We start from the raw sequence: 20,240 nt of genomic DNA, 5'->3' as shown, positions 1-20,240 counted from the left end.
AAAGTAGCGCTGGTCAGGTCATGTAATGCGCAGATTAGATAACCATTGGACCAGGTGACAGAATGGCTACCAAGAGAAGGGAAGCGCAATATTGGATGGCAGAAGTCTAGGTGGTGTGACGAAATTAGGAAATTCATGGGTGCTAGTTGGAATCGGTTGGCGCAGGACAGGGGTAATTGGAGATCACAGGGAGAGGCCTTCGTCCTGCAGTGGACATAAAAGATGATGATGATGTACGTCCCTGGCCAGTGTGCGACAGCTTGTGTGGATTGAAGTCTGTCTGAGCACCAACATCTGTACCAGCCGGATACAGTCTTGACAACTTAAGCCAGGCAGCACTGTTGCACTTGCTAAAGGCATCCCCTTGATGGGAAAAATCTGCCTCTGCTCTCGCCCCAGTGGGAGTTTGTGTTCACTGCATCTGTGTGCTCGCTTTCTCATTGCTCATGACACTTGCACTGTATTTTTAGCAACACCGGTTGAATTGGTTGGGAAATGGCAATGTGTAGACTCCAGTGCTGTTTAGCAGAAACTGTCCAACTCTGACATCATATAGCGTCCTCGCAATTGAACATGGCAACTGCACCACTGAACTTTCTTTTCTGCAACTTTAACGTTGTTGTGCTTGGTAAATAGGGAAACGTTGAGTAGCTCTCACTCCCTATATTACGTTATGTAGTTCAAAGCACTTAGCATCACTTCATAGGGGAACAGTATAGTATTTAACAGAATCACAGTGTCTACCAACCGAGAAAGCTGGGAATTCTCAGGGATTTTGAGTAGTCTGGAAAAACTCAAGGAAAACTCAGGGAATTTGTACCTCTATCAGGGAAAATTAGCTGTAATTTTATTGAAAGGGTCCAAAGTTGCGGTAATGCTGGCTCGAGTACAGACAAGAATCGTAATGAATCGTCTTTGATGCCCTTTGTCGGCTGGAGGAGTTGCCTGTGTACAGTCAACGACCGACTTCCCGGATTCCCGATAAGTTGGACGCCTTTGCGGCACCGCCACCACGTACCCCATAGAGTCAATGTATCAGAACATCTGAAATTTTCGGATGCAAGAACTCTTCGCCGTCCGATTTTCTGGACTTTTTGCTGTGACCGCAGATCTGAAACGGCATTAATCAAAGCCACCACCACAGCCATTTGAATACCTCACTGCCTCGAACCGGCGCTCTCGCACACAGATCCGCTGGCAGCCGTAGCCACTATTGTGGCAACGTTAGGCCTAACTGCTTCGACGTTCTCTATGAAGCTTCTTGCCGTTAGGTGCCGTGTTTTTTATTGAAAGAACTCTCTGCTGTCAGCAATGGCACAGACTCTTTGTGGTCCTCGCGATTGGCTTAGAAGCTTGGAAAGCACGGTGCGTTGCATAATGCTGATTCCCAAACGTCAGCTTCGCCTCGATGCAGGAATGTTACTTGGTAAAGCATACGCAAAAGTATTGCAGTGAAGCATAACAAGCGTGGGAAGGGCCTATTGCCATGGGACACAGTATGCATTCCTTTATTATACATGCGTGCACCCGGTATTTCCTGTCACAGTACGAGCACTAATATGCCCATTATGTGTACCTACAGGCCTCCAGAGCGTTTTTGAATGTGCCTGTGGTGGCTTGAGCCCCTAAGGGTAGTATTTTTTTTTCCCGCTCGCCGATTTTTCTGACGTTTTTCTGGCCCCTAGGGAGTTCGAAAAATCGGATGGGGAATCTGTAGCTGACCAAAAAGATGCTTCAAATTGTCCGTGGGGCAAAAGAGTGGCGGAAGGACAAGAACAGAAAGGACCTACGCATTGAGGAATGAACGGGAAAGGAAGCATGCTGCTGCTGTTTTGAAGAAGCTTGAGGTCAAAAAACAGTGTTGGCTAATGCCGAGATGCAGGTGTCCCTGATCCAGACCAAAATAAACTCTTTAAAGCAGTGAAACGCAGCACTATGGCGTCGTGCCAGTGCTGCGAGGATGTCAGGACAGTTGAGGTTGACTTGCGAGCTGTTGAGAGAGAATCTCAATTGTGACAAAGTTCGGGCTTCATACCACTGAGCTTGCTATCAGTTGATATAAATAGTTCATATTCGAAAATATATGCTTCTGTATGCATCTCCTTTTTATTCATATTTGAGAATATCTGACTCCATCCGCAATTTTTTTCGGAGACATTTTATCTGCTGTGCATTTTTAACCCCTCCCTTCTATTCTCTTTTTGAATAACATAAACACCGCTCCTTATTATTCAAATTAGAATAAATCGTCTTTCTTTATTTTTTTCGTAAGCTTATTAGAGTGACAGCATCGGGCGATATGGTTTCAGGCTGTCTTGACATAAAACAGTTCTGCATCACTCAGGGAATTGTGCAAAGGCACCCAGGGCAAACCTGGAAAACATGGTGAATTTGGGCATGTCAACTTGGTAGACACCCTGAGAATGATAAACAATTTTTATTTTGGCGACAGTTGCATGCTATTAGTGCACAGACTTATAAAAGTGTACGACAATAGGCCAAACCAAGTCGTTAATGATCAATAGGGCACAACGAGATATTATATACTATACTACTGCTGTCGATTACAGGCCGTGGATACAGATAAAGAAACGTATCCATGATATTTGCTCTATCCGTTGCCGCCAATACAGGCTATCGCAATTCCAACATTTTGAAAAGACCACATTGTGCATGCAACCACTGCAATCTTTCCATCAGCTAGTCATGCAGCGTGCTTTGTGCTGAAGAGCCAGTGTTAAGTGGGATGCACCCATATGCACATAGCTTCCAAAATTTATTGCTGTGTGATGTACTGACATATATCTCCTCTAAGCCAAAAATATTTTGAACTTCTATAATCATTCGATTAAAAAATAATAAAAGTCATATAAAAAAGCAAAATACTTCATCTAAAGACTTGCGTGTTGGTGTGTACGGCAGCAGTTTCAGTTGAACACACTCAGCATCTCTTGTTTATTCTGCTGTGAAGTGTAGTTGTCAGAAAGTGTGATCATGCGATATGGCAAAAAAAAAAAAAAAAAAGAAGATGAATACTTCCAACGCTATGTTCCCTTGGCAGGGATGCTGATCTACTTTGGTTACGGCATCTGGAACAGCTCGCAGAGGAAAGCATCGCCCCCGATCCTGGACGAGGCTGCTGGCTCAGCCGAGTCGTCCAGTTCTGATCACCACAGTGAAGACGGTGAGAGGCAGCCGCTCATGTCCATGTGACAGGGCATCCCAGCAGCAGGCCTCCCCGAGGTCGCTGTTGCGGCCGCTGAGGAGGTCGAGCTGCACGTAGAGAGAAACTGCACACTGCTGGGCAGTTCGGGGAGCCGCCCCTGCCTTGCTCATGCCACGTTGCTGTTGTTCTGCGCTGTTGGGGTCCCTTGTGTGCTGTGATTTTGTGTGCCTGTTGGGAACACGTCTGTCGCCCCGTGTTGTTAACGCATTGTGTCGCTAATGTGTCTGCTGTTTTGAAAGCCAGTGTCCAGAGATCTGTGGCAGTAATCGCTAGCAGAGAGCACTTGAAGCAAAGTACATGAAAAACAAGACTCTCAGTCTGTCCTGTAGCAGGTGAAAAAATGAAGTGCTTCTGTACTTCATTATGTGTACACATACTATCCTATACTTTGTCTCCGTGAGCCACCATACTGGCATATGGCAAAGCTGGCATAGTCCATGAAGGAAGGTTATCTTGAGTGAAACGGTGAACACCAGAATTGCACGTGCGTTGCCGGCTAGTCTGTAGCCTTCCTTTCAAAACTGGCACCTCTTCAGGATTCATTACAATTCAAGGATGCCACTGACTAGAATGCTGCTGCAGTTGCAGGTTTTTTTGGTCCATTAGCAGTTAAATTAGCATATTTGTTGTCAACTTAGTACACACAATTGGCTGTCCTCCCTTTTCTTTGTTTACCATGCACCTTTACCATACCATACTCCTAACCATACTCCTAACTACCATACCATACCATACTCTTAACTAACACACTGGTGATTGGCATTTCCAACATTCTTTTTTTTTCCTTATCTAAGGATTTCACAGGTCCCTTCATGGTGGCTGGCAATTCGCCTTTCTTTAAAATCTTTTTGTGTTTATTTTCTTTTCGACGAGGTTCTGCCAGTACCGCACACTTACCACTTGGAACTGCCTCGAATACATGTATATGTACATGGAGTGCAGATGACTTAAGCCCTCATTATGCATACTCTGCACCAAAACTGGCCACCGTATGCATGTTGGCGCATACGGTGGCCAATAGCTAAGTGGCTAGCACATCAATCATTTAGGTGCCGATATACTTAGTGGCCCTGGGTTCAGTATCCATTACCAACATGTCTACATCGTTGTATAGTCAACCAATGACTTGCATTAAATTCCCACTGGATTTCACTGATTACCACTTAGTTCCCATTGGTCTTTAGTGGATTTATATTTGCTTCCTTTATATTTCGTGTTCCTCTTACAAAGCCAGCGACAAAGTGAAGAACCATATTGCTGAAACGTACTGAAGATTCCGAAATTGGTCAATGAGACGGGAACTTCACAGGCTTATTTGAGGCTACTGACAGTTCCCATCTGGTTTTAATTACTTTCGTACCTTTATAGTGTTTTTCCATGTCTTCCCTCGTTTTTTTTTCTCTAAATTATATTGGACCAGATTACTTAAGATTACATTCCTGCCTCTACGTCCTAGCACCACTACAGCAGGAATGCATCAAGCCATGGATGGGCAAACTGAACAGCTCATAACAAAACAATGTTGACTATTTACAAAAGTGTAGCCAAGTGGTGCAATTGCTACGGTGTTATACCTTCAAGCATAAGGGTGGTTCAACTCCCTGCCATGGTGACTGCATATTTATGTGGGTGGACTGCAGAAGCACTCGCGTCCTTACAGTTCGGCCATGTTCGAGATTCCCTAAGCTGTCGAAATTTATTCCAGTGCTCTCGTGTACGGCACCCTTCAGAGACCATTGTGCAGTACTAGTCCGTGAGACACCATCAGTAAACTGGTATCCCACTTATTTGTCTCTCTAATAGAGGGTGGGTTCTCTGTCGAGAGCTTACTGTCAAAGAAATTTCTGCCTGCTTGAGTGCAGCCTAGCTGCCAGCCATTAGTTCTCGTTGTTGTAACACAGGACACTGTGGCAGCTTTGCTTAATGGACAGTGAAGTTGTGCAAAGGTGTTTGTCTTGTTCAGTACTCTCTGACACTGGCTTTCAACTTGTGGTGATGCTGTCGCAAGCCTAACACAAAGCTAACATGCAGCTGAGGCAGTGCACAGTGATTTATTATAGGGATTTACTGGTGATGGTGCAGTGTCCACTGCATCGTGGCATTTCTGCCTCATTATCTTCCACTGACAGCTCTCAATTTGAGGATATGTAACGCGAAAAGAGGAAGAAAATGTATGTTATTGCTTTATTACAAAATGCAGTTTAAAATACGGAAACATAGATGTGTAGTTTATAAATAGTACTGTTTCATCTTGCTTAGCAAGATGTTGCAGGAGTGAAGAAGCACGCTGATGTGGGCTGGTTGAGGCATACTGATGTAGGAACAAATAGAGCAGGTGATAGGCTGTAGTGAGGGACCACATGTATTGAATGCTTTGTTTGTCAATTTGCAGTCAGCACTTTGTGTGTCTGCCTGCACTACATCATTCTTACTGTGTTATCTATGTCTAAACCAACTGACAAAAGTGAGTTGAGTTATTGCAAAAACAATGCAAAAAAACGGTTATTGCAGAACATTTTTCCTACAGTTTGTTCAGCCAGACGAGCAGTGGCTCCTCCGTACTGTTCAATTTCTCATTTTTGTGGAAAGGGAAGCGGGTACTAGTTCACAATTTTAATAAAACAGCTTTGAGGGATTGACTTTCTAGGGTGGACCGAATGAAAGGGTTCATATTTGAGTACAACAACAAGAGGCGGTAAGGTATCCGTTTGGTAGTTCGTGGTTACTCTTAACTTCTAAGTTCAAGCTTTTGCTCATCCTACTAGTTGCCAAAGACTAGTCCCGTTCGTCCAGGCCATTGTCTTTCACTCTGCTGATGGGCAACAAACCACATTCATCCACTTATTTCAGACCACGCAGCTTAGTTTCAGCCCTGGCGCATATTATTCAGCAGTTTTTGTGTATTTATCATTTTTTTCAGACATGCATACTTGACGCTTGCATGCTGGCTGATAGAAACACTTTTCAGAATAAGCATCTCTCATTCATATTTCAGTTAAGTAGGGAGTGTACACAGCAGTCATAACCTGGATGTAGTAGCATTAAAAAATTTGCCATATCGGTACATATTTGGGAGATATTAAGCATTGTATTTTTTTTTTTCCTGAACCAAATGGTAAACGTACACCTAAACATTGCCTCCTTTTTATGAGGAAATGCTGTGTGTGGGTTTTTTTTTGCACCGCGTTCATGAGAATTTTGTGCCAGTTGAGACTTGCTTCATTTCAAGCTTTCCAACATGAATGACACATTCGACCGAATGCATTGACATTTCAGCTGCATCTTGGCTTTACGAGCATTACCTGCACTAAAGTTCATGTGCAGTGCCTAAACCTTTAACACACGGCTTTGGGTGTCTCATGTTTGTCGCGCTTTGTGCCTTTAGTCGGTGGGATCACGATACGGGCAGAGCTTCTTGAGTTGTCTCTTAATTGTCTGGATCTTGTTCTTCTTGATTCAGTCGTGTTCTTGATCATCTGCTTTCGAGGATACTTTCAGTTATTCGCTATGTAAAAAGAAGTGCAGGAATTCGCAGCAGTAAGAGGCATCAAATGAGTGCATTCTGAAAGACACTAAACTTGCAGGAAATTGGTCAGTTCTGGAAAATTTATGGAAAGAATAGGGAATTTTCATCCCCGTTGCTTTTAATCAAGGAAATCGGCACCTTAAAGTGGTTATGCTGAAGCTGAGTGGTATGCCAGAAAGAAGCGAAGTTTTCAATTGTACCTATGCAATCAAAAAAATGTTCTTTTGCTGGTTTTGTGAATATGAGCCTTGGAGACTGTAGTGGTTAACAAAGCACATTATAGAAAACAGTTCAAGACAAGAAAATTAAGTACTGAAATTTCTGACGAAAAGCTACTTACTAGCTAGTACAATTTGTGCGACATGTACTGCTGCTTCTGTACTGTTTTAACAACCCATCTGTGTACGAGACTAACCTGTTGTCGTTTGTCTTCAGAGAGCCTTCTTTGCTTTAGTGTTTGATCACTAGTATGGCCAACGAGGCCTCTCTTATGAGGTTGCTGAAATCGGGCGTGCATGTAATAAGTGTGTCTTCGTCTACTGCTATGCATGTTCGTTCCATGTTACTACAATGTACCTGTTGCTCACAGCTGGGTGTTTGTCCAAGAACAAGTGTTAAAATTGAAATGTCTGTCAAACTTCTTGCACACTGCCAACCTAAAAAGAGAGCAAGATTGAATTTACAAATTTTTATTTTATACCAGGAGAAATGATTGAACGTTGTGCAGAACTCCACTGATATGCTTTTCAACGGACCACATAAGATAAACGTACGTAGCAGCTAGAAAAAGGTAACAGTGAGGGAGGCCCTAAATTGCCACAGCAATGTCGGAAACAACTCCTAATGGCTGTTAGTGCAGTTATTAGACATTTTGGCGCTCATACTGTGACTGGACACTGCCCGTGCATGCGTGTATCATTAAGGGATGCACGCTATGTTTCATGATAGTAGCCCTTTCCCACTCTTTATATCACCGCAATATTTTGCATATGCTGGATTGCAGCGAAGCGGTCTTTAGGGAACCAGCTAAAACCACAACTGCACTGAGACATGCTTATCAGGACTATCACCTACTTCCGGAATTTCTGGGCAGGGCCATGGGCAGAGCCTGACAGGCCTAACCGCGAGAATACATTTATCATCTTCGTAGCGACATACAAGAGCAAATTGCCCCTGCGCTGCTAAATTTACGTGACTGTCACATTCAAATGTAACAGAAGGTGTGGGGACATTGCAGTATGGCAACTTATCAAACGCAAACATAATACATAGGAGTCAATGGCTTTTAAGTCGGGACTGCGAAAATGCAACCGGGAAAATGCAACAGTGAGGAACATATCAAAGGGGTTCCACTGTAGTACTTGTGCTGGTATTGTCGCTGGTATTGTTGCCAACTTTATTATTCTCTAGACCACAGATGGGGCCAAATTTCCCTACATGTAGTGCTTGTTGCCATCTCCTGCAATATTTTGAGGCAAAGCTTAAGAATCCTGGCCTCTCAGTGCATCGCAGCAAAATGTTAGGAGCTTAGCCCTAAAGCTATATTGGTACAGCTCGGCCATAAGTACCAGTAGGGCTGAAACATAACGAAATGGTTCGTCACTGTCGCATTGAACACGCAAGTCTAACCATTGCAAAACGGAAACGGAACATAGCTACATTCAACAAGCAAAGAAATTTATTTTACGGAAGGTGCCATCATAGAAAATTTAATTGCAGATGCAACAATACATTTAGCAGCTAACTTAGGTGTGGCATATTCTTGGTTCCATTGAGAGGTCATTGCAGCAAAAGTTGGGGTCTGCTCCTGTTCAATCCACCTCAACAGTAGTTGACATACATACACAATTCAAGTTTCATCTGTCTATAGCAGTTGGATTATTCCTTGAAACACTTTCTTAATGTACAAGACTACACAACCCTTCCCCTATGAAGAGCATGCAATGTAAACAACTTCATTGCTTTTGAAAGGTGGTGCAACCTTTTTGATAAATGCACAGATTTTTCACCTCTAATGCATAATTTTCAACATGCATTTTATTGCTATGTACGTACTGTATAATGTCGATAGAGATCATCACAGACCACAAAGGCTGAGGTCATTCCTATAAAGCTAAGTCAATTTTGTGCTGAAGCACTTATCTAAACCTAATGTCATGCTTTCTGCTAATATATCAGAAATCAATGGCTGCTACTGCAGGGTAGTCTTCCTACGGTTGTTATTTAAATGAATAACTGGAGGAATATCTGAAATGTTGGTGATACGATATATAGTATCGATACAATGTATAGATGTAGAGTAGTTTAGGTTAGTACAGTCTTCCATTTTCTTGGCAATGTGGAGTAACTGAACTGTTGTATCCTCCAACCTTCCAGCTATGTTAACATCTGCTGTAGAGTGCCCAGATGCAGTTTCGTAAAAAGAAATGAAAATTGGCCAAGATGGTTGGCTTAAAAAGAAAAAAATCTATAGATGGGGCATACTCGCACAAAAAGCCAACAAAATGCAAAAAGTTTACATTTTATCCTATATCTCTGCAGTCAGTGGTCAGTCCGCACTATGTTGCAAATTTTCGCAGATTTTGCCCTAAATATGCGGTATTTTGGATGTTTGCAGCGAAAATTAAGTTCAGTGGATTAGCAAATATTGAATAAAATATCTTCTGGTGGATTTCTAGATTTCTCAAAAATTTATGCCAAAATGTGGCAAAATTATTGTACTTTAGCAGAGTCTGCAAGGAAAGAGATGGCAGCTCTGGTTATCAGGACATAAAGCTTTTCTTTTTCTTTTGAGGTATTGAGTGAGCAATTGTGCTTCAATTAAGTGACACTAAATTTAATTTTACATCAAGCCTTACATGCGTCTTCTTATTACAGAAAGTGAGAGAGGCATAAAGAAGAGATGCCTGACCTGCACCAGTTTTTTTATTACAGTATAAGCTCATTGATAGATTTGTCATGGTATAGCAGAAAAAGAGCACATGAACTGGGAAAACTTAACACCCGATAACACTATCAGTACTATTGATGACGCAAACGCTAATGCTACAGTTGAGTCAGAAATTACTTGCTCAAAATTTTATTTGAAGTTGGAATAGAATGCCAACAAACTATTGAAAACAGACTAAATAGATGTTTATATCCAAATTATTGGATATAAACATATTTTCTTGTCTGTAAGACTTTCTTATAACAAGGATCGACTGTACAGCTGTAGGGAAATATCCAAGAAGTCTTGATGCGTGTAGCAAGAACGACACAGTGTCTAATATATTAGTTGGCATTGTGCCATTTATAGTAATTTTTGTTTTCTTTAATGTAGGATCATTTGGTTTTACATTTGACGGAGATCCATGTGTTATTGCACGCGTGCATGCATGTACACAACACACGTGCACACAAAAGCATTTGTGACAGCTGCATCGGTATTTGATTTGGAAAGATTGGTTGCGCTTTCTAGACGATCACAAGGAAGAAGACAGTGACAGTGATCGTCTAGAAAGCACAACCAATCTTTCCAAATACAATGAACCAACTTGCCCAACAATGCATTCTGCTAAATCGGTATTTGAGTAGGTTTAGGTTGAGATGCAAATTGATTTCCTCGTTGTGGCCAGTGTCCGGACGGTCTGGTCATGGCCGTAACATCTAAATAAATTTCTTTTTGTGGTTTTCAATGTCAACCAACTCAAATATGTAAATATATTCATGGATGCAGTGTCTTGTGTAAACTTTTGTATTTATACTTGGTGGTGTATTGCAGGCAATTTTTTGCACTACTCTTGCTCACATGTTGCTGTGCTGTGTGGCTTCCTGTGTGTGGCCTTGCTGTGACTAACACCTGTGTGTGCTTGATGTCTAACTTTGTGCATTGTTTGTACAGCTGGCAATGTACTTTTGTGATTTTATACAGATTGTTTGCCTTCGTGCAACATGCTTTGGTGCATGGGGTGGTTCACTATTGTATTGGTGTCCGTGTTGTCAATTGTACCTTCATAGAAAGATTTGCATTCGTACATGTGAAACAGAATTGGTGTCACCAGGCAACCACTGGAATAATTCGGAAGAAATTTATTGCACTGAAAAGAAGTCAAGTTTTAATCCTGTTGGGAGCAGACATGTTATTCTTATCTAAGCCCTCAAAATTTTTTTTACAAGACTGACTACAGGAATTTGGGAGAAATTAAGCATCATGTTAACTACTCTACATCTCTCTAACAAAACCAAGTAGTTATAACTTTATAGACAGCATTTATAAAAGGCACAAGATTGACATAACGTCTACCATCATTGCAGGTTCATAGTGATGTGAAAAAGGTGCTGCAGTATTTTAGAATTTTTCAAATTTTCTTCAGTTCTAGAATATAGAGCTCAAAGAAGTGATGGTGCTCCTGATAATTACTAGAATTCAAGTTTTTTTATTTTATGTGCTAATAATTTTATCGAAATTGGTTCGGTGTCTGCTTCAGCAAACTATTTTAAGCTTTCAAAAATTTTTATTTGTTTATTTGTTTACTTATTATATATATTTTATTTATATATATTATTTTCTAAATATATATATAAATATATTTGAATGCCGAGCACTAAAGCTGCTTCTTGTGTACAGGTGTTGTAAGAAAAGTTATTGTGGTAGCAAAAAAGTGACTAGAATGCTTAAAAGGCACGTACATTCTTGTGCAAAAGGGACCCTGCTAGTTATTTCCAACACTGCTAGAATAGCTCTAGTCCAGTCTATACTAACCAATCTTTTTGTTCCTTAGTTCCTGTTAGGTGATTTAGAAACAAAATACAGTGGTATATGCAAAATTGGAAGCCATGGTCAACATATGAAACAGTCTCCAGGCGTGATTGGTGGAACACTACTTTGCAGTGCAAGGCTGAGGACAGGATGTGATGAACTGAGGCATAAGGCATAACAGCAGCGGGAAAAGAACTGCTCCTCACACAAGTCTTGCATCTCAGTTCATCATGTCCTATCGTCCATGTTGCATTGCAGCTTGGTGTTCAACAATGACACTCGGAAACAACTGGCCCACTGTAACATAATATTACGAGAGTGCAAGTGAGCACAATGTTGTCTGCGTTTGTCGTCGTCTGCAGCAGTGCCTCCCCCCTTTGTCAGTGTGAATGGCTCAGGCAGAAGAGCCCGCACTATTATATTGTCAGTGCCACTTACTTTCATTTTTATTTATGCAAGCCATGCATAACTACAAAAGGAAGCAGTAGCGCAATCTCATGGCAGACAGTTGTAGTCTAAAACGCCACGACGAGTCTCTCATTTCTGCACCAGGGTGTACACTGTCGGACTGTGCAATGTGTTCGTGATGCAGTTAGTACTCTTGCTAGTGTATGCTGGTACCGCCATTATGCTCTTGAAGAATACCCTAGCTGTGTTACTTGATGTGAAGACATTTGTGGCATTACAGTTGAACCTCGCTACAACGAAACTGACGGGGCGCGCGAAAAATTTCGTTAAAGCGAAATTTCGTTGAGGCGAAAACAGGCCAAAAACACTGTCAGGTTGGACCACATAGTCCCAAAACATCATTTATTTCCAAAGAAGTCGGTCAGCTTCTTCTGCTTCTTTTTTTTTGCCACGAGTGCAGTGGCGCGGCTTTCGCACTCGGTGAACAGTTGCATCGCGACGTCGTCATCGTGAGCACCGAAAAATCTGCGGATCACATCAAAAGCATCCATCACTTTTATTGCAGGTGGTGGCGCTAAGTCCTCCGCGTCGCTGTCATCATCCGATGATGCGTCGTTGTGGCGAACGCCCTCAATTATAGCTTCGTCACTCAGCTCCTCGTGAGCTAGCACTTCACTGTCAACAGCGATGTAGTCGCCGATGTGAACATCGGCCGGCACATCTCCGGAGTCCTGAAGGGCTGCCCATGCCGCATTGGCCTCTGTGGAGGGTGGAGCAATTGTACTGCAGCCTTCCTCGTCCGACGTGGAGTTCGCTGCCAGTTGAGCATCGGAGTGAAAGCCGGCGTGCACAAAACAGTTGTAGATGATACTGCGACTGGTTGCCGTCCACGCTGCTGAGACCATCTGTACAGCCATGTACAAATCCACTTCGATTGCCCGACCGGTGTCGATGTTTAACACCAGCCGCTGAATCAGTCGCTGTCGATAAGCGCTTTTAACGCTATTGATGATACCTTGATCCAGCGGCTGGATTAAAGCCGTGCAATTCGGCGGGAAGAATCTTACTTCCACGCTTTGAAGCTGAACGTCTTCAACGTTATGCGCTGAGCAATTGTCGATGAGCAAACAAACCTTACGTTTCTTTGCCGTCATGTCACGGTCGAAAGCGGTTAGCCACTCTTTGAAAACGGCCCGTGTCATCCAAGACTTCTTATTGGCAACATATTTGACGGGCAGGCTCTTGCCACCTTTGAAGCACCGCGGCTTCGCACTTTTGCCTATCACCAGTGGGCAGCGCTTGTCAGACCCGTCCATGTTGCAGCACAGGAGCACAGTCACACGCTTCTTGCTATGCTTCCCTCCGCTGCATGGCTGGCCCTTCATGTGAAGCGTCTTGGAGGGGAGGAGCTCGAAGAAAAGTCCCGTTTCATCGGCATTGTATATGTCTGATGTGGCATATTTCTCCATTAATTCCGGCACAGTAGCTGATGCCCAAGCAGATGCAGCGTCGGCGTCTGATGAGGCCGACTCCCCACACAGCACTTTAGCGACGATTTCATGCCTGGCCTTAAAACGGGTCAGCCACCCTGAGCTGGCTTTGAAATCATTGATGCCCAGCATACAGGCATAGCCAAGTGCCTTTTGCTGCAACATGTTTCCGCTGACCGGCATCTTCTTTGCGCGCACGTCGAGGAACCACGTGTACAGAGCCTTCTCAAGGTCCTCATGAGCCGCTTGCGTCAGCTTTTTCCGCTTCGCGGATGTCCCCGAAGAAAGAGCTTGCGCTATCGCGTCTTTCGACTTCAAGATCGTTGACAGCGTGCTCTGTGAGATGCCGAAGTCCGCTGCAACATCTCCCTTTTTCCTGCCACTGGATGCCGCGCTGATAATCCGTGCCTTCTCTTCAAGCGAGAGGAACTTCCGCTTTCTAGATGAAGTCGCCATGCTCGCATTCATTACAGCGCACTAGCAGCACAAGCACGAGTGAAAAAAACTAGGGCAAACGCGCTGCTGTTGCCAGGCTGCTGCGTCCTTTGGCAACGGATTGGTTGCGGCTCTGAATTGGATTGGAAGAAAACGGGAGCTTGCCCCCGCGCCTTGTCGCAAGGCAGCCAGCCCGATAGTCATCAACACCAAGCTATGGCGGTGATCATGTGCGTTTCAGTGAGTGGATTAGTTTGGTCCAGCGAATGTTTAGCGAAACAAAGCAGCGTGGGCCTATGGAAGTACATAGATGGGCGGCGATATGCTTGTTTTATTGTAAGATATATTTTTAAATCGAGCTTCGCATAGCAAAAATTTCGTTGAAGCGGAAACGCGCCCCAAAAATGGTTCGTTGTGATGAGAAATTTGTTCCATTACTTTGTATAGCGAGCTGACGGGGAATTGGAAATATTTCGTTGAAGCGAAAATTTCGTTGAAGCGACGTTCGTTGTAGCGGGGTTCGACTGTATGTTCAGTCTGTGCATTGGAAAGCTGAGCTCATGTTCTTTGTGCAGTCAGTGCAGGTATTTAGTTTTCGCAGAAGCAGCAAAACGTGGCCATCGCACAAGCTTTCACATTTCGTCGGTCCCTCTGCAGTGTAGATAATTGATTGTGGGCGTTTTCGTAATAGCTTGCACAAACCGGCTGCCGTACCTCTAACCGGACATGTGTGAATAGCTAACTGGCCAGTCTGGCTAAGCTAACGCATGTGGTACTGTACGCACCTTTGCAAATTCCAATTCTTCATCGCAGCGCCCTCCAGAGGGCGAGAGATCTTTGCAGCATGCAACTAGCTAAATGAAGCAATGTGATGTGCTGTAAAGGGCTACATTTTTGTGAATGGTTTATGGGACCAACTTAACCCATAGGGGCACAGCCGCCTTGAAAAATTTAGTCCTTGGAATGGTAAAAAAAATTGTCTGTATGCAACGGAATCGTGAAAAGAGCTCCTGCAAGTATTCAGTGTCAGCCCTACCATACGTGCCCTCTTTTATGACACTACAAAGCCATTCCGCGGAATATATTGGTATAATCCTACTACTCCTGCCACTCTGAGCGCCTTGCCAAAGAATTGTTTGAGTCATTGCATGCTTAAATCTGGTGGAGGCACAATGCACAGATGTCACTCCTTATTTGCACAAAACCAGCCATGCATGCATGGTTTCAACACACCTTCACTTTGCCGTACTGTGACCAATTTTAAGTGTGTCATGACTCGCTGCTTTATTTTTGATATGCCAAACCAGTGCTTTGGAAACTTATCACTTCTATTGTGCCTTGCTATTGCTTGTGTTGTTGTTTTCTTCTCCGCTTTGTTGCTCTGTATGGCAGCGCAGGAGTTGTGGCTAATGTTGAGCACATCTGCTCTCTCCCATTTCTTTTTTTTTGCTCTCAAACAGAGGCTGCAAGTCCGTCAGCCAGGACTAGACACTGACCAAAGCTTTTTGTTGCTGGCCCAACAGGACTTTTTGTTTCTACCCTATTTTTATTGCCCTGAAAACAAAGTCACGTCAGCTCAGACAATGACCTTTCTGCACTCTTTATCAGCCGACGTGCAATGCCAAAATGGCACTGTGATAAGGCAGGCTGTGCCTGTGATAGTGTATGCAACAGTGTGTGTTTGTTTAACAGCTTTCCTTCTGTACATTGCACATTTTCGTACTTTTCGTGCGGCTGCAAGAAGTGCAGGAGTACTCGGACTGCTGTTCACATTTAGGAAAAATGATTGCCACTGTCTGCTATCAGCAACAATATCCTCTTTGAAAAATAAGTGATTGATGAATGAATTTTTGATAGCGTGCTTTTGAGGCTATAGTGCCTGTTTTCTTGTTCTTGTATGCTTCGCCAACATTGGCACTTGTGGCATCTTAAAACCCTTGGGTCATGCCATGTGTGATTGGTGTCTGATGCAATAGTGTAATAATTGCTCCAAAAAATTGTGAGGCTTTTAAAAGGTACATAAGGTACCTTACTCTATGGGATGACATCTTGCATACTTTCAGAGTTTGCTTGTTTGCTGGATATTTGTTTGTTGCTACACCAGGCGCACATGTACAAGTTTCTCGCTGTTAAAGATTCGGTGGCCCAGTATATGCTCTTCCCATTTGCAGTGGCACTTGGCTTCTTTTAAGCATATTAACTTGTCTAGTCTTAACTATGTCTACCATGTGAAATCTTAACTGCGCAGAGAATCTGATTTTAGGGCGTTCGTGCCTCTACAATTGCTCTTGACTTGAGTGTTACGGGGCTACTTGTGAACATTATTGTTTTTTGAAATTGGTTCATGCGCATTGACCACAGCTTTAGAAATTGCTGGGGAGCTTCTTTAACTTCCTCATTGTACCTTTTGCTACAGGTAAGGTAAAGATTCGTCATTCCATACTATTTGTTTTACTGCAATCGTGCTTATACATTGATTACTTCTTAACCAGCACCACATAGCATTTTCACTAGCATGATATACGTACTTAACTTTCGAATGAATCATTGTAAAAATAGGCGTATTGTTTATGTGGGGTAAAATTCCCAACCAGCTTTACCATAGGCCAAAAATAAAAAGCAGTTAAACAAGTCCATTCGATGTACGTTTAATACAGGCATAGCACGCTTATGAATGAAAGGATTATTGACATTTAGCAAGTGTATAGCACACTGAAGGTGGATGACTGGCGAGCGTGATTAGCCAAAGCTTCTCATAACATTGTCAGACCTAGCACCACTGCAGGCTATTGTAAGCCACAAGTGGTGATCACAGAACCCTACTGTATTGTGTACACAGAAATTTGATTACGCTATATAGCATAAAGGTTATGGGACCATATTAATTCAACAGGTGATTGTCAAGTCGAATGTTTTCTAAGCGATTTTGAGTCGCCTACTGCTGCGTTTGAATAAACGCAGTTTAGCGAGTTGTACAGGAGCGCCAGTGAAACTCTGTGATCCTAAATCTTCTTCTATGCTACACTGCCCACTGGGTTTTCAAGCTGATTCAATTCTGCGACTTGACATGTTAATTTACATGTGCTTAACTGAATAGCTTGGTTGCATTTTAATTTACGCCTAATTTACTGAGTAGCCAAATCAAGTGACACAACGCTTAATGAAAACAGGTTTCATTGACACTTGGCAACAAGCACAGTCATCATCATAGCACCAAGCTTCGCAGTGTTACCATTGTATAAGCAAAACAGATATAGATGTGTATATATAAAATTTTTTTTTTCTATGATCCATCTGTGGAGTGCAAATATCACGCATGTAAATATGGCCTACTGCGCGTGTAGTGTCGTCATTCAGTAAAACTGGCTCGAGTTCTGTTTTTGTCAGTTACATACGTGAGACCATTACATAGATAGAGCTTAGTGTGTAGGCAGGTTGTCTGTAGCTGAAGAACCTTGCATGCGGCATGGTGGGCTGTGACACGACTAAGGCATATTTTATTCATGAGAGCTTGTGCTTCCTCAGTATTTTGCATGGTTCTGTGTGTGCGTTCATTGCACCAAGTGACCACGTGATGGGTGTCCAGGTGACGTCCAGAGCATTGTTTCCAGTTGCACAATTTCTGAAGGGTTGTCGAGAACGGATGCCCACTACAGACGGACAACGTCGAGGGTCATGCATGCGTAGTGAATACTGTGTAAACAGCGATGCCTTGTTGTAAGGACTGACTCTATGTGCACTGCTGTCTTTCTTCCAGAATTTTACGTTTCATACTTTCTTTTCCCGTGCTGTTTATTTCTGGCAGAAAAGTTCTGTGGGATGGCTTTTGCGTGTTGGAGTAAATGCAGCAAGCATAACTTCATTGGCTGCTGCAGGGTTGGCAGGCAAATTTGCCAGTGTGAGCAATCCTGATGCTCGTTGTTAGAGAGCCATGCACGTGACCATAGCCGGAATGTGTGACATCGTGGCTCGACTGCGGTGCTTGAGTACTAGTTTGTTGCTTTGTCAAGTTGGTCTCGCGTGTGCTGCAGAGTTTACATGTGCAAAAAGCTCCAACTATAGATGCAAAAGCTTGCCGTTTGTGAATTATTTCCCTGCGTGTTGGCATAGAAAGGTATGTGGTTTCCCTAGCCAGTTTCTTTTTCCCACATGTTTTACGTAGACACCACTTTATAGTCACTTTCTCTCTGGGCACTATAAACAGCTCTTTGCTGTCATCTTGTGGTGCATTTTCTTGTTGACCACTGGCATGAAGTGTTTGTTTTTACTGCTCTGAGTGCAGCTCATTTAAATGTTCATTGTCTTTTCATTCTATGGTTCGAGGTGATGAACGAGTGTACCAGAATTGCAAGCACTGATTTCTTCCTTTATTTAGTACCCATTGAACAGATCTAGAAACAGACCAAAGCTGCTCCGCCATGTGTGGCGAATGTGCTTCCCGATTTTTATATATGACTGCATTTGCCCAACTAACAGCGTTGCGTGGTATGTATGTGTGTTAGGGAAACTTGTCAACTTTTAGATGTGCTTCCATACTTTTACACATGGATCCTGCCTGATAATGCAATGCAGCGTTTTATGTTGTCTTCTGGGACCATTCCTTAGATGTGACCGCCAGCAAACACTGTTTGCAATTTATAAGTGTTTTATTGTACAGTTGTAAATAAAGTACTGATGGCCAACTGCGCCAGCACTAGAGCCTTGTGCTCTGTTTTTGCTGTGTTTAGAGTATTTAAGACAAGTTAGGGCAGCATATTCGGGGACAATTGGAGGAATTTTACAGGCTGTGTGGCCAACATAAAATAGATTGTTTAATGCAGTAAAGAATTTTGAGAGTAGATATTTTTATAGATCTCTGTATAATATTGTCATTTCTTTAAAATGCAATGTGATTGATGCGTATTAAACCTGCTCATAGTCCCAGTTTTGTCTCCTGTCTTTGTCCATAATTCCACCGTTCGATTAAACAAGATAATTATCAGCGCTACAGATGTAGGCCGACCATTTTAAATTTTGTGCCAGAACTGCTGCGCAAATGAGGGTTGATAAAACATCTGTTGATGTGAAGGAAACTTGAGTAACAATTTCACCTCTGTGACAAGGTTCTCCTGACCTTCAACTATCTCCACGAAAATGATGGCACTCCTGCGCTACGCCCTGGAGTCGGGTTATCCATGCATACGAGGAGCCTCTTGCTGCAGGTTACTCGGTGCAACCTCTCGTCTCCCATTCCCTAACACATCTCCCTTTTTCAAAGTTGGGCGATGAGCCAACCCTTCCGAAATTGTGCTCCATTCATTCGCTTTCACTCCTACACAGCAGAAGGGCTGAAGTCCCTGTATATTCTTTAGTCCCTGAAACCGCATGGAAAATTTTTGTAGACTTGTAGGGTATAGCTTGCAGGGAGCCGAAACGTTTTTTTTTTTTTTCATTTCCTCTGCTTGGTGCATCTTTTTGCATTTCTTCAGGACACTTCTACAGTAAAACATACGTTAAACGTCTACGGACGGTCACAATTAAGTTACCCTCCTCCCTGGCCATACTTTTTCTCCAACTCTTGGTGAGCGGTTGGGTATAAGCGTTTGGCTTTTCGACTACTTCCGGTGACCTAGAGCCAGCACGTGAAGCCTCCCCGCTAGTAGTGCCCGCCCGGCAGCGCATTTACATTCGCTCGCCTGTGCAGCCGGTCGACTGCAGCGCCGCCCCCGCGGCACCAACGGGAACTATATATCTAGGTAACTTTTCGCCTTAGGGGAGCCTAGGTCCCCCGCGCTTGCTCGCGCTGACGGGAGTTTCACCTCCTATATGTCTTACTCCGTGGCTATGGGGATACACTAGATACGAGGTGCCCTGGGGGTATGTGGAAAGGCGTAATGGTACCAGGATTTGCATTTGGAAATGCGGTTCTTTGCTTGAAATAAGGAGCACAATCGGGACTCTATGGCAACCAAAGGTCAGTGGGAAGCCTCGCATTGGGCGCTCACGGGAAGACTACAAATGAAGCTGTGCAGGGTGATATGGGCTGGATCAGTTCAAGTGAGGGAAGCTCACAGTAAAATTATTAATAAAACAGAGGAATATGGAAAAAAAAGTAAACGGGCCGGGAGTGTGTTCAGGTATTTGTACAGGAAAACATTGATTCACAGTAGAGGAAAAGAACTACGAAGCTTACCTGCAAGTATGTGGCCTATATGGGGAGCAACAAAGAACGTCAAGCGGAAATTCGGGCTGAAATAATCTCGTGGGTGGCAGCAATGGAAAAGAAACTTGCCATAAATACTACTTAAAAGGAAAACGGAATCGGGAAGAAATGTATAGCTCAAAGGGACGGTCATTACTTTTCGAAGAGAGATCAGGATGGCTTGGAACATGCAGTTATAAAGCATGATATAAGAAGGAAGAAGAATGTGCTTT

General features: G+C 43.2%; 1 protein-coding gene across 6 annotated transcripts in view; it reads left to right on the top strand.

The window, feature by feature from the left end:
- LOC142576223 (cationic amino acid transporter 2-like) overlaps positions 1–18,749 on the top strand; it is a 147,747-nt gene extending 128,998 nt beyond the window's left edge. For all 6 annotated transcript variants that reach the window (XM_075686241.1, XM_075686242.1, XM_075686246.1 and 3 more), the window contains 2 exons: positions 3,062–3,184; positions 15,287–18,749. In XM_075686241.1, the coding sequence (XP_075542356.1) occupies positions 3,062–3,184; positions 15,287–15,321 (158 nt within the window). In that variant the 3' untranslated portion in view covers positions 15,322–18,749. The remainder of the gene's footprint in view (positions 1–3,061; positions 3,185–15,286) is intronic.
- The last annotated feature ends 1,491 nt before the right edge of the window (positions 18,750–20,240 follow it).

The sequence above is a fragment of the Dermacentor variabilis genome, chromosome 3 (genome assembly GCF_050947875.1).
Source record: "Dermacentor variabilis isolate Ectoservices chromosome 3, ASM5094787v1, whole genome shotgun sequence".
Lineage (NCBI taxonomy): Eukaryota > Metazoa > Arthropoda > Arachnida > Ixodida > Ixodidae > Dermacentor > Dermacentor variabilis.
This window is presented reverse-complemented; position numbering and strand designations above follow the sequence as displayed.